At 45.2% G+C, this 14,726-nt stretch overlaps 1 protein-coding gene across 1 annotated transcript; it reads left to right on the top strand.

The window, feature by feature from the left end:
* Window positions 1-18: 18 nt before the first annotated feature.
* CFAP100 (cilia and flagella associated protein 100) lies at window positions 19-13,551 on the top strand. The gene is made up of 15 exons (XM_005420210.2): window positions 19-66; window positions 2,565-2,648; window positions 3,048-3,154; window positions 4,372-4,561; window positions 5,160-5,227; window positions 5,882-6,045; window positions 6,619-6,699; window positions 7,298-7,476; window positions 7,554-7,692; window positions 8,407-8,455; window positions 9,029-9,180; window positions 9,887-10,022; window positions 10,515-10,717; window positions 12,021-12,114; window positions 13,002-13,551. The coding sequence occupies exons 2-15, from the start codon at window positions 2,627-2,629 to the stop codon at window positions 13,068-13,070; spliced, it is 1,653 nt and encodes a 550-aa protein (XP_005420267.1). The 5' UTR covers window positions 19-66; window positions 2,565-2,626; the 3' UTR covers window positions 13,071-13,551.
* Window positions 13,552-14,726: the final 1,175 nt, after the last annotated feature.

Below are 14,726 nucleotides of genomic sequence, written 5' to 3'. Positions count from 1 at the left end.
CCCCGCTCCGAGCGCCGCAGCCCGGCCCGAGCAGGGGACAGCGCTGGGTGAGAGGGACACCCCTGGGTGAGAGGGACACCCCTGGGTGAGAGAGACACCCCTTGGTGAGAGAGACACCCCTGGGTGAGAGAGACACCCCTGGGTGAGAGGGACACCCCTGGGTGAGAGAGACACCCCTTGGTGAGAGAGACACCCCTTGGTGAGAGGGACATCCCTGGGTGAGAGGGACACCCCTGGGTGAGAGAGACACCCCTTGGTGAGAGAGACACCCCTGGGTGAGAGGGACACCCCTGGGTGAGAGGGACACCGCTGGGTGAGAGGGACACCCCTGGGTGAGAGGGACACCCCTGGGTGACAGGGACACCGCTGGGTGACACTGCTGGGTGAGAGAGATGCCCCTGGGTGACACCACTGGGTGACACCTCTGTGTGAGTCACCACTAGGTGAGAGGGACACGCCTGGGTGAGAGAGACACCTCTGGGTGACACCCCAGGGTGAGAGAGACGCCGCTGGGTAAAACTGCTGGGTGACAGGGCCACCCCTGGGTGACACCTCTGTGTGAGACACTGCAGGACAGTGGGCGAGGAGGGTGTGCAGAGAATCTGCTAGGGACAGATGTGTGACACCCTCTGCTCTGGGAACATGGTGGATGGATTTATTGCACTAGTTTTTAGATCCGTCTGCGTAGTTACTTTGGCGTTTTGTTTTGTGGGGGTTTTGTTTTGTTGGTTTGGGGTTTTTTGGCTTTTTTTTTTTTTTAGTTTTTTTACTCAGCAGCCTGATGCTAGGGAAAAGCACTGAATAAAGGTTTCGGTGAATTAAAACCCTCAGTGCCTTATCTACTGATTCACGTGCTACTGGTACACAGCTACTGGAATATAATGTCAGAGGCAGTGAAATATATGCCAAATGATTCTAGCAATGAAGCTTTTTTAATTTGCATTATTGAGCTTAATAATTATAAATTAGCAGAGCTAGAGCCTCTGTAGCTTTTGGCGTTATTTCCAAAGTGCAGTGCAAACAACCTATAAAAAAACCCAGCAACCTCAAACAAAAAATATCTTAATAAAATGAATATTTATAAGTTAATCATAGATACACTTTCCTATACTTAGCTAAAATTCTATTATAAAGCACTTTTTTTCTCTGAGGGTTGCATTAACAATTATTTTCCATATGTCACTGTCTAGTCCTGCTTTTCAGACTCATTACCTGTAGGAGGAATTAAAATCAACGACAGGAACAAGAAAACTCTTGTGATAAAGGCTTTAGATTATAGAAATCAAGGTGTGCACTGCGGGCCGAAGCTCCAGGTGTTTGCTGCAACTGCTCTGTGAGGTTCACAAACTGTATTTAGGCATTTGACTGCCTGCCCACCCCTGCCCTGGTGGGGCTTTCTCCAAAACTCACATCAGCAGCAGGGCTGATGTTGTTCCAGGATGTAGATGAGAGACCCAAGAGAAAAATATCCCCTTACACTAAGCAAAGGTCAGAGAGGTTTGGACTCCAACTAACAGCCAAGGAGGTTCTTGGTAAAATGTACCTCAAGAACTGAAAAGGAGAGAGAAAATATTTGGGATATATTCAAAAGCCTAAATTCTACCCCAGCCTCTGTGTCTCATCAGCAGTGAAAGTTTGACACCTCCAAAGAATAAAGTACTAATTGGGCAGCTGCAGAAAATACACAAAGCACCAAGGACAGACATGGAAATTAGGCCAGATGAGTTTAGCTCAAAATACATAAAAACTGGAGGCTCTTCAGAGCAAAAACTGAAGCTCTAAAATAGCCCTAAAACTAGTGCAAGCAGAAGAGGATATTTTCTATGGCGCCTTGTAGCAGTGCAGGTCAGGAATGGTGCCAGCAGCAGAATTGCATCAACTGAACTAATACCTCCCTAAGCCCAGCTTGCTGCCTTTGGTGATTAAAGGATAGCTTTAACAATGCTCTATCTGTTCTTTGTAAGTGAGATCATTCCCACTATGGCTTGTCCCTTAGGATCCATAGCAAAAACTACAAAAAGACCAGAGTCAGAGAAACAAAAAAAATAACCTTCAACAGTTTGCCAACCTAAAATGAAAGGCAACAGAGTTCTGCAAAGTGTGTCTGTGCTGTCCAACAATCATTCATGCTTATTGCAAGAAATCCACAATGCTGAAGCAATTACTGGGAAGGGCTTTAGTGAGTAAAAATGTAGCTTGTGAACTAGTGACAGGAGGATGAAAAAGCATGGGTGTGGATCAGAACTGGTGACTGGAAAAAGAGACAAGGGACTTGGGTTCCTTGCTGTCTCCAAATTTGTTTTGTTGTTGCTTTCCCATCAGTTTATGAGTAAGGAGGACTGTGTTTTACACAGCTTTCACATAAGGCAGGGATGAACATCTCCTTCTGGAGGTCAGAACATACGTGTTTTCCAGTTTAATGGAGCTTTTTGTTAATTGCTACAGACACTGAAGGCTCAGTGGTTAAGATACAGAAAGCCCCTAGGCCTGTCACTGCTGTAAAACTTATCATATCAATTACTGGCAGATCCCAGCTGACTGATTTATGATTTTCTTTGGGCCAGGGTCAAAGACACCATCCTGACATACAGCATCAACATCTAAAAGTCTCTCTTCCAAACTTGAAATGGAAACCCACCTTGTGGCAGGTAAGGACACAATGCTCCAGCAATGTTTCCTTTTCAGCTCAGAGGAGAGGCCCAAAGTCAGGTTCTTCTGCCCTAAAACAGATGAAATGGGTAAAACAGCTACAGACAGAAAAATCCCTGTCTGAAATGCTGTTGTTGATCATCAGATATGGCCAAGTGACATAAACCATACAGAGGTCTCAGTTTTGTCACTGGCTTCCCAGAAGCCCTCTCCAGCTCCCTGCTCGTGGTCCAGCATTGTTGGACATCTGCCCACACTCCAGGTGTGACACAGCACATCCCATTCCCTTTGCACTGGGTCCAGATATTCAGCTTCACATCTTCTACATCCTCATCCGGGTTTTTTTCTGTTTGGTTTGGTTTTTTGGTTTGTTTTTTGTTTGGTTTTTTTTTCCCCAGAAAGCACAAAAGAGGATGAAAAAAAGCCAATGAAAAATCCATTTAAGGTCCCAACAGATACTGAACTTTTCTCAATGAGGGACAAGGAAATTAAGAAGGCGCAGGAGGTATGTACACATGCTTTAGGCTAAAATGTATAACAAGCAATTACTAAGGCAGGCACCCACCCAACAGAATACCAAAATTTAGCACATAAGGGATCAAAGGCCTCTTCATGGGAAAGCTGGGGATGTTCAGCCTGGAGAAAAGAATGCTCCAGGGAGACCTGATTGTGATCTTTCAATACTTAAAAGGTTCTTATAACAAAAGAGCAACTTTTTACACAAGCAGATTGTGATAGAACAAGGGGAGAGGATTAAACTAAAAGAGGAAAGATTTAGATAAGATGTTAGGAAGGAATTCTTTACTGTGAGGGTGGTGACAACTGGCACAGGTTGCTCAAGGATGTTAGGGTTGCCCCATCCCTGGAAGTGTTCCAGGCCAGGCTGGATGAAGTTTTAAGCAACCTGATCTAGTGGGGTGCCCCTATTCATGGCCGGGCATTGAAGCTAAATGATCCCAAAGATTCCAACCCAAACCTTCCTGGGATTCTGTGACCTCTGGCAGGTCTGATTGTTGCACAGCCTGGCATACTGTGAAAGGAAGCAGGAGGTCTAAAGCAAGGCCTCCTCACCTCACACTGGGGACTGACACAGTCTGGTTTTAGCTTGGGTTGAAGGGCACTAGACAGTTTTAGGGAAGACTTAGGAAGCAGTGCACTAAGGATGTCTGCTGAGTGATGTCCTCACCATAATCCAGGCCCAGACTGCAGACAGCACTGAATTACACTTCAGTCCGTGTGAAAGCACTGAGTAGGAACACCTTTTACCCTCCAGAAGGTTCTGAACTGGGTTTGAATAGATCTTCTCAATCTGAACTTAATGGTTTAAATGTCCTTGTAGAAGTTGGACTGAGTTGGTTTAAGTGTGGGCTGTCCCCCTTTTAACCAGGGGACTCCAAGGATGAATCTCAGAAAATTTCCATTTGCTCACAGCAATAACCCAAGAAGGAAAAATGAGGACACTGAGTGGATACAAACTGGCACAGCTGGTGGATGGATGCAGAATACAAATCAACAGAATAATGACAACAAGTGCTAACAAATTTAGTGTTTCAGTTGCCTCAAGAGAGAGTATTATTTGGATTAGTCAGATAAATAGGCAAATATGCATCAGCAGGGTATCACCACTGCAAGTTTCCAGGCTGTCAATAACTTACTCATGTCTTTAAAAACCACAGCAAACAAAGCACAGGATCAAACAGTCACATATCTGACTTCTCACAGGAACGTGAAAAGAGGAAGACTATGAAAGTCCATGAGAAAACTACTTACTCCACTAAAATGAAGGCAAAAAGTGGGTTGAGGAAAGCTTTGAAAAGGGAGGAAGAAGAGGAGAACAGAAAAGAGGCGACATGTGAAGAGAGACTGAAATATCTTCAGGAGATGCTTTCACGGAAGTTAGCCATGAAAAAAGGTGGAGAACACGCACTGTCTTTGCAGTGGGGCTGCTCAGCTGGGTAACAGCCTAGAGCAAAGGCCAAAGAGGGGATGGGCAGGGCAGCTGGCTCTGGCTGACTCTGGTGAGGGCATGCAGGCAGTTCTGTGCTGTGTTTTGCCAGCCTCTGCATGGCTGAGCCATCTCCAGCTCAGGTATTTACATTCAGAACCTGGGCCACCCCCTCACTGGGTTCCACCAGCCTTGCAGCAATGAGCTGTAGCCAGCTGAGGGGTTGCAGGACCTTGTGTGGTGGATACCTTTCTACTAATCCAACCTTAATTTGGATTTTAATGGATACAGGCCTAGATTTTCTGCCTCTGACATGAGGAGTAGATTTGCCATTAGTGTCTAGAGGACAAGGACCAGATTGTCCACTCCATTCTCTCTGGTTCTACTCCATGAAAATCCACATGAAACTGATGCTAAACAAGGTTATAACTACAATACAATAATCAGTATTGCTGACTCCAGTGCCAGCCAGATCCATGCTCATGGCAGCCTACATATTCATTGTGTTTTGCCTTGGCCATATTTCCCCCTCTCTAGTCTAAGCAACTTTATATTCTAATTTCAGATTATAAATTCGACAGGGAGACCTTCCATGGCTACCTACAGGACAGAAAACAGATCTTTTTTCTTGAGGTACATGGCTTTCAACGCGTTACTTTCTGTTCATTTAATTACTCTTCCCTGTGTTGCTTTGTTTTGATGTTTATTCTCCCGAGATCAATGCCTGGAGATCTTTCCAAGGTGGCACACATCAGAGCTCATGAACTGACTGTCCAGGTCCTGCCTCACAGCCACTCAGAATCTGTAGCCCAGTAATTCCCAGCCAAGAAACAAAGGAATGTAGGTCATTCCCATCATTCAGTAGCCACCATGGATGCATCCCATTTGTGAGATGTGCAGTCACCCTGATCGTTGGCTCCTGCTGTCCTGTACATGGGGCTGAGACTCACTCTGAACTCAACATGAGGGAATGGAGTAACCATGCTCAAACATTCCCATTAGTCATCTCTGCTATTGAGCTGTAACACAACTGAATCAATCTTTGTCAGCCAGGAGTTAATGCAGTGCTGGGACTTCTGAATTCTGTCTTTTGAGTCACTGCTTATTTGCTATGTTCCTTCTGAAATAACCCCTGGCCTCCACGTACCTGGCTTGCACTAAGTCTCACTCCTGAGTTTGAAATCCTTTCCCTCTCTGCCCACAACTATCAGGGAAATTTGGAAAGCTAAACCAATGTACCTTTAAGACCAACAACTGTGACTGTGTTGCCTTTGGGGCTCATTTCAGCATACCATTGCAGTAAAGAGAGGGGAGATTGAAAAGATGGAGAACATAACAAAGGATGAGGAAAGAAAGCTGGAAAAGGCTGAGAGAAGGATGGAGAAGGACGCTGCCATGTTTGATGCCTTCCTGAAGGAGAACCACAATAACTCTGTGGAAGCACTGAGAAAGTAAGGAGAACTGAAGGAACCACCACTGTGCTGTTTCATTCTGGGCACAGGAATTTGCTGCTTGACCTCCCTGCAGGCTTTTGGCTGAACACTGAGTTTCCCAGAGCTACAGTTCTGGTGGCATTTTCTTCCCACACATTCAATGAAAGAGAGGAAGGAGAACAGCATCCAGGGAATACCCTCACTGCAAAAGCCCTTCCTCTGGTGGCAGCAAGGAACCTGCTGGTGGCTCCACCACTTCCATTCTTCTCACAACACCCTTTACTGGAGGGAGATGCCTCTGCCCAACCCCTCAGTGAGGCAAATTGAGCACTTTGGCCCTTTGCAGGTATCACAAGGGCACAGCTGCAACTGATGCTCAGCAGCAGCCAGATGAGGGAGGCCTGAACACTGGGATGCAATACTTTGCCGAGGACAAGAGGGTCTTCAGGCAGGAGCCAAGCATCTCCTGGGATACATCTACAACACAGATTTCTAGGGCTCATATCACATCTTTTTCACTGTTTCATAGGAATCTCAATTCACTGCTCACTACTAAATTGTTTAATGGTTTGTCTGTGCATCCTTTCCTAGAGCCAAAAGAGAAACCTCAGCAAAGACGAAGAAAATAACAGAGATCCAGGGACTCACAACTGAAATAAAGAAAATCCAAAGGTAAGATTGCTCATTACTCCTGCCTCACCTTTAACAGCCCCTACAGTGCCACAGCTTCACAGTCCTTGCAGGGGATAGATTTCTAAAAATGTTCCATTTTAAGAGTCAAAATGTTTTGGCTTTTGTTTTCCAGATGATGGCTTTGTTTCTAAAACAACTAGTCTAGTTTTCTAATTACATTTTTTAAAAGTATAGATATTCCAACCCCAAAATTAAATGCCTAGCATCAGATTAAAATCCAAACAAAAGTAAACAATGCATTTTAATGGGAACCTAGGTAAAGACAAAAAAAATGTATGATTATCATTATGAGCTGAGCTGGAAAAAAATTCTCATTCCTTTTCAAGCAAAAATTCAAAAATTATCAAGCTCACTTCTATAGCAAGAGATATGACCAGAGAACTGAGAATCAGTTTCCACATGAGAAACCACAGAGAGCACAGAGGGCAGGTTCCCTTTTGCCTTTGCATATCCATGAAAAAAATGTGCCCTCTCTCCCCTTCTCTGGATGAAAATGAATATCAAGAGTGAGAAAGAGCCTGTTCAAACAGAATCTTCCCTCTCTGCTAACAAACTTTGTCCACTTCTCTCAACCCAGTGAGATCTCCAGATTTGAGGACACCCTGCAGGAGTACAAGATGTACAGGGACATCCTCTACCAGCTATCTCCAAAGGAGTGGCAGGAGGAGCACAGAAAAAGGCACAAAAAAGAAAAGGATAAGGAAACAGAACCCAGGAATGAAGGAAGTGCTTCACAACCCTCCACCACAGAGCAGGGTGAGTGCCAGCAGAGAGCTGCTGCTCCTGCCTGGGACAGCCCCTGGCTCTAAGTGGGCACCTCCTCTTGTCTCCAGAGCAGGGTCCCAGTGCCCACAGTGTCACTTTCACGGACATTCCGAGTTCCCTGCTGTTCTCAGAGAGTTTGGATTTCAGGGCACGCGATGTCAGGCCACAGCTTAAACACTTCCTGAAGCCTCTTCTATCAAGAGACCTGTAAGTACCAGATGATGCAAAGAACAGACTTAAGGACTGAAAAGAGCACTCAGCTGACTGGGAACCAGCACAGGGGAATCCTACTGCTCACCCTGGCTGGGCATTCCAAGATCTGGGGCTCTTTGGAACAAACTCAGATAGCACAGAAAGCTGTCAGTGTGCGAGTCAGTACCTATGTGCCTGCTCCAAGTGAGCTCCATCCTCAGATCCTCTGCTGAGAGCCTGCCCCAAGTGGGGCTGTCACTAAGAGGATGCAAACAGAGGTTTTTAACCATTCATGGCACAGGTACAAGTGGAAGTGATGAGCAGACTGAGCTGCCAACAGCAGCAAAGAATCACTTCCCCCTCTTCCAGCTCTTGTGCAGAGGAAGAAGCATTAAACAAATGAGTGTTACACTCTCTCCCAGTGAGTTTAAAGGCATTTGGATCAACACCCTCAGCTCAGGTTCATGTGTCATTGCAGCCCCACTGGCCAGCACGGCCCAGGGCAGCACAAAAGGCAGCTTGCTCATGGACAGAAGGAGCTCCTGCGCTGTTTGTTTGTGTGGCCCCTGGACCCTACTGACCCCTCAATATCCCACAGCGGGGCAAAGGTGGGAACGTGCAGAGGAGTAAACAGGGACAGTGAACAATAACAATGTTCCTATGTCACTAATGAGATCCCCTCTGAGCTGTCATTTCTCTAAGGGCCTAACACACAAAATGCTTTTTCAGAAGTTCACTGGAGGATGCAGAGAGCGAAATCAGCTCGGACGAAGATGAGGTGAGAAGTCTTATGTTGAAAAATTTGCATTTTCTGTTTGTCCTGTGTCACTTATCAATGTTACTAATTTCCCTCACCTTCTAACCATTAGTTACAGTTTTGAGGGGTTACTGTATTTACAATTATAAATGTATGTTTATACATTCCTGAATGTTCACACTTTGGTGACACATATTGCAAATACCTTAGTTTAACTTTCCTCCTTCAGTTTCCAAAACCCTACCATCATCTCTAAGCTTGCCATCCTCCAGTGAGATAAGACATCACAAAATGAAAGATTTTTAAATTAGTGTAGTTACTGGCTTATGTCTGAAATTGAGGTTTTTCCACTCACAGATGTTTGCAATACTTTTTACCCCCCAAAATGCAATTTGTTTTGGGGATTGAGGCCCAGTAAAGCTACACACATAGCAGGAAGGATGTCTATGTGTGTTTGTACATGGACAAACATGGACCTCTCTAGATGGAAGGACATTTGAATAGTCAGGGCTGGTGCAGACCAACCTCCACACAGTTCAGTGGGGCAGAATCTAGAGGAGGGAAAAGACTCCTCACACGTGTTTTCCTCTCTAGGAGCCTGAGCTCTACTTCACTGATCCTGAACAATTGCTTAACACTTTCATGGAGATGCTGGATGAGAACTTATCCTTTCTCCTGAACTCCCGGGATATTGCAGAGAGTTGGAACAAGGTCCAACAGACTTTCATCACCACACGTGAAAGCATGTAAGTGTGGCCCTGCAGGTGAAGGAAAGGGTCCCTGTGGTCCAGCTTCCAGACAGAAGTGACCCCTCTGCCACCACAGACACCTCACTGTCAGACACACATCAGGCTGCTCACACAGCAGGGTTTTTCTTGTGAGCTCCTAGGAAAGTGCCCCATACATGCTTAATTTAGGAGATAAGTCTTGATCTTGGGACTAATTCCTTAGTCCTCAAGGCACAGGCTAGGGAATGATGCATTGAGCATCCTGGAGTCAGTGTAATTCTCATGAAGGAAGACCAAAGAAAGAAATAAGGCAGTTCCTGGAGTGATCCAGAGCAGCACCAATGCTGACTCAGTGCAAAACCTTCCTAGAGGAAGACAGCAGGGAACCCAAGTGTCATTGTAATCTACAGTGTCAGTGGCAGGTAGATGTATATATTCCCATTTAAAATGTAGTTTATCTCCTTGTGGAAGTTTTAAAGGTAATCTGGATCCCCCTTTGACTTACCAAAAAACCTTGAATATTTAGCTATGCTACTTCTCCCTCCCCCACACCAGCACAGTAATTGCTTTTCCATTAAAAACCCCCAAAGTCCCCATGTTTTCAGGAAAGGCTGAAGTGTTACCTCCATCTGCTGGCAGCAGAGGGACCAGCCCAGGCTGTGGAGAGCAGAGCCGTGTGTTCCAGAGGTGCCTTTCCCAAACACCTCCTCTCTCTGCCCTCTAGGGAGAAGGAGCTGGCAGCGCTGAAGGAGCAGGTGAACACCCTCCGAGCCTCCGTGGCCAAGGAAGAGGAGAAAGTAGCCGAGCTGAAGCTCAAAGTTCAGCTCTTTTCCTCTGGAGAACACGAAGGTGATGACCAGGTACAGGCTGGGATCCAGGCAAGAGGGGTTCACACATGCACAAGTGGTTCCTCTTCCCCAGCCACATCCATCCTGGGAGCAGAGCACACAGGGGTGTGCACAGAGCACGCTGAGCACACTGAGGAGGGATCAGTGCTGTTTCCCAGCAATGGAAAGGCTGGTTTGGGGCACTGCTGAGGCAGCAAACTGGGGCAAACCTGTCTGCTCCCTGCAGCTGCTGCCGGGTGGGAGCAGGGCTCCCAGACCCAGCTGGGCAGCTGCCACCTCACCCAGGTCACAGCCAAGCTGGGAGGATGAGAGCAACAGGAGAATGGCTCAGTTCAGCCATCTGTTCCTGCCATTGCCCTTGGCCAACCAGGAAACAAGCAATTGAGTCTTACTGAGGGGATTAAAGTGTTTCCCTCACAGATTTCCCTTGGTTTTGGAGGGATATTATGGTGCCACTTGGCAGAACCCAGCTGTGGCACTCAGCATATCTCCTGTCACCTCCAGGACAAAATGCTCACAAGCCTGAACAAGAAGGTGCAGGAAGTCTATTTCCAGTGCACTGGAGACAATGAGGCAAACCTGCCAACAGTAGAGATGTTAAAGGTCATAGAAAAACAGCTCAATGATTTACTGGACAGTGTGGAGAGAATCCCAGCAGCAAAGATAGAAAAGGCTGTGAAAGACATAAGAAAGGAACAGAGGGCAAGGTAAGACAAGCCCTTCTTCTGGAAAACATCTCTGTTTTAAGTGTTGACAGCTGAGAGAGCCAAATCAACCCCCAAAAAATTGTAGCAGCAATCTGAAATTCCATGTAAGCAATCCACCCACTTCTGTAAGGGTTCTACATTCACAGTACTTGCATCTCTTCATCAGTGAGCTGCAGCTCACAGCTACATTAGAAAAGACCAGCAAACTACAGTAGAAAAATCTAGAAGAATAAAAAAGAAAACACTAAACCCACAAACAAAACCAGATTCTATTATGAGAATCATAGTTTTAAGAAAACAATTTACAGTAACAAAATTTAAACTGAATAAATAGAAAATTAAACCTAAAGTTAACACAGTCTGCCTTGCCCTGATATTTTGTCAGACTTTAATATGTACATAAGGGCATTTGTCATCAACTTCAGCTTTGAAATGTTTCTTCTACAAAACTTTTAAGTTTAATTTGTATTACTAGGTTAAATAGTAGCAATTAACAGAGTCAGTGTAAGTCCCAAGATGAGACATGTTCCTGTAGGCCCAGTTACACAAAATTTCACCTCACAAATAACAAAGATAACTGAACTGATGACTGCATCTGGCCATCCTCAAGTAGATCAGACAGATTAACATGAGGATTTAAAGCCAGACAGTGACATTTTGGTTCTGCTTATTTGCTTTCTCTGCATCATTATTCAGCTGTGTAGTAGAAAAAGTATGGTGCTTCTTCCTGATGCTCTGTGAATAGGTTTGTACTCTTCAATTGCAAAATAAGTATGAAAAACATTTATTCAATGCTGGGGATGGAGGAGAATAATTAAGGAAAGATACCACACACCCTACCCCCAAATAAAAATAAAAATGTTTTAAAAACCAAAAAAAACCCCCAAACAAACGAACAAAAACCACCCCAAATAAAAACCAAAAAACAACCAAATCAAAAACAACACCAACAAAACCAAAACACAACAAACCCTACTAAGAGCATTAAACATTTTCCTCAAGATTACATGGTTAAGACTGCAGTTTCTCTGCACCAGTGTTCCATAGCTTGAGCCCATTCCTGTTCCAGCACTTCATTTTCATCCCATCACTCCAGAAAGAGCAGGACCAACTGCAGGCAGTGCTTCCCACTTACCTTTCACAGCAACCAGCTCCAGCAGCAAGTGTGCCCCAACCCCTGTACTCCACTGGTTAGATGGAAAATGTGATGTAAAATGTTAAATGTTGATGCTGTGTGTCAAAAGCACAGCTGGTGTAGCTGCAAGCTGCATTTAACCCATCCTTTATTCCCTCTCTTCAAAAGGCTCAGAGAGGAAAAGCAGAAACAAGCGAGGCAGCAGCAGGATGAAGGATTGAAAAGGGACATGGAAAGATCACAGGTACCTGAAGAAAAAAAGGTAAGTGCAAGGGTCTGTGGAAACACCTCACCTCAACAGCTCACTTTGGAGAAGCTGGGGGTACCTGAATATCAAGTGGTTAAGGGAAAAGTATTCTTAAGGGGCCTCCATAGCTGTGTGGGGATGGCACCTACAGCCAGGTGTAGCCCAATTTACAGGAGTGATGCAACTTAGGCCACTGCTGGGAAGTCAGTTACAGTGCACATTATTCCAGCTCAGTGTCCTTCCATCCCTTCTCTCAACCACATGACCCCCTCCACTACTTGCCAGTTCTCAGTAAGCTCATTTCAACTCATTACCTTGGTTGTATTAAACCAAGCATGAAAATTGGCAAATGAGGAGCTGGGCAGCAGCAGGACACTCCTGATAACAGCAGCAAGGCCCTGGATCAGCTCAGCCACATCAAACCACACCTTTTCTGACATGTTCCACATCCTCCCCAACTCAGCTCTGGCCCCTTGAGAGGCTCATGCAGAGCTCCAGGTCAGCACAGCCACGAGGAGACCCCCAGTTCTGTCACAGTGTCAGCACAGGTGACTTGAAAGCAGAGCCATGAGTCCCTACCCCTTTAGCCAAGAGAAAATAGAGAAAATTTCTTCGGATTTCCAACCTTCCATCCTCTTCCTGGCACAGGACTAATGAGGCTTTAGTCAGAAAGCAGTTGTAGGTACAGCAGTGAGTTGTAGAAGCTGAAGCAGGAGCACACACACAGCCTTCAGGTGCTTCAATTCACTTTCCAATACAGAAAGTTCACTCAGCAGAGACCCTGCAGCCTGCCTGGGGCACAGGGCAAGGGCCACAGCCCCTCCCAGGCTGGCAGCACAGAGCAGCTTTAGCTCCCTGCTCAGACACCAAGCACTGATGCAGTGCCTCTTCCTCCTCCGCAGAACTACAAGAAAATGGCCTTGCCTTCCAACCCATCTGCCAGGAAGGAGAACAGCCAAGGAAATAGATAAGAAGGAAGAACAATTTTATTATTTCTCCTAATGGCTCAGCCTTAACCACAACTTACAGGGCTGATGGTGTTCTAGAAGTCCTTTCTAGATCTACAATCTGTCAGTCTTTGCTCAGCTGAACTTAACTGTCCCATGAAATTTCCTTCTTCTCCTACCCTAAGATTCCAGGGAAAGTTTGCAACCCCTTTTCCCCTCCTTTGGTATTTTGCCTAAGAAAATAAAAATTCTGTCACTTTGCTTCTCAAGCTCGTGCTAAGCACCAGTTTCTCATTCAGTTTTTGATGCCAATAGCACTGTCCATAGAAATCTGAGCAGTGAGACCTAGAACAGTCTTAGGTGACAATCTTTGTTAAGGCACAGCCAAGGCAGGTACCTCTCAGACATTTATGATAATCACAGGTCTTCTGAAGGACTATAAAAACAGAGGGCTATGCTCCAATCCAAAGCCATTATATAGACTCTACCCCATTATGGTGGAGAAGGCACAACTGAAGGAAAACCACAAGCTCTCTGCAGAAATCAAGCTGCCAGTAATTAGCTTGGTGTCAGATGCATCCATGCAAAGAACAATCCCCTGTGACAAAGTGACCATAAAAAAAAAAGCTTTATTAACCCTTTTGCACCAGCAGTTCTTCAAGTATCCATTGCCAGCAATGGAGCCCTAGCCAAGTGATCCAAGTTTCTGCCCTCAAGAGGTTAGCACTTTACATTCACTTACAAAGCTGAGTGAGGTACATTTTCAGAAGTAGAAAGATTTGGTTGCAAGTCCCATAAAAAGATGGAGTGTTCCTTGGCCATTTCAATGGATTACAAACTGGTATGGTCCTTGAGAACAGAATAATGTAGGCATTGGGAGCTCGAGGTGTCTCAGCTTCCAGAGAGAGTGCGGTGACCCCTCAGCACAATTCCTCCTCAATCCTTCCACCTCTCAGGAGTGGACTCTGCTGCAGCCACAGCCACCAGGAGATCTCAGCTACCAACTGGTTTGAAAGCCCAGCCTGAGAGGGTTCAGACTTTCCCTGGATGTAAGCTGTAAACTCAGAGTGAGAGGAACAGAGAGACCTCAATGCTCAGTTAGGCTAAAGATAGAAAAATGAAGCTGGTTCAACCAGAGATATAATACTGCCTACAAATCAGGAGCTGAAGTTCACTGTAACCTGTATGCTTTTTTTCCTCCCCAAGTCTGCAATCAAAAAAGCATTTATATGGACACATACATAGTTCAAAAGGCACAGGAAGTAAAAGCATTTCTGAACGACCTCATGTGAATTTAACATCAGTATAACTGTAAAATAAATAAATATGTGCAAGATTAAAAAGATCACAACGTTCTCCTCTGTGACACATCTTATTTTGTAAAAAAAAAAAAAAGAAAATACACATATGTGCATACACACACCTCACTGAGAATAAAAAAAAGTACAAACAGTCTTTTATCAAACTCCTATACATACTTTTACAGGCATTCAGAACATCACCATAGGAAACAATTAAATTACTACCTTAAAACGTAACCAAAGGGGGTTTTTTTTCCCCTATACAACCCTATACTTATTTAGGTGTCTGCAATCCAAGTAAGTAGAGTACATACAACCTCTTCCCCCCACCCCCAAGAGAAACTGCAGTTTTTCAGGGGCAAATCTTCCTGGGTAACAC

This window comes from Geospiza fortis, unplaced genomic scaffold, assembly GCF_000277835.1.
Source record: "Geospiza fortis unplaced genomic scaffold, GeoFor_1.0 scaffold70, whole genome shotgun sequence".
NCBI classification, from domain to species: Eukaryota; Metazoa; Chordata; class Aves; order Passeriformes; family Thraupidae; genus Geospiza; species Geospiza fortis.
This window is presented reverse-complemented; position numbering and strand designations above follow the sequence as displayed.

Bases quoted from the DNA above. Each gene is read 5' to 3' on its own strand.
- CFAP100 (XM_005420210.2), top strand. From the start codon at position 2,627: ATGGAAACCCACCTTGTGGCAG. The intron at 4,562-5,159 runs GTGGAGAACACG...TTCTAATTTCAG, and splicing joins GAAGTTAGCCATGAAAAAAG to ATTATAAATTCGACAGGGAG. The intron at 7,693-8,406 runs GTAAGTACCAGA...ATGCTTTTTCAG, and splicing joins CCTCTTCTATCAAGAGACCT to AAGTTCACTGGAGGATGCAG.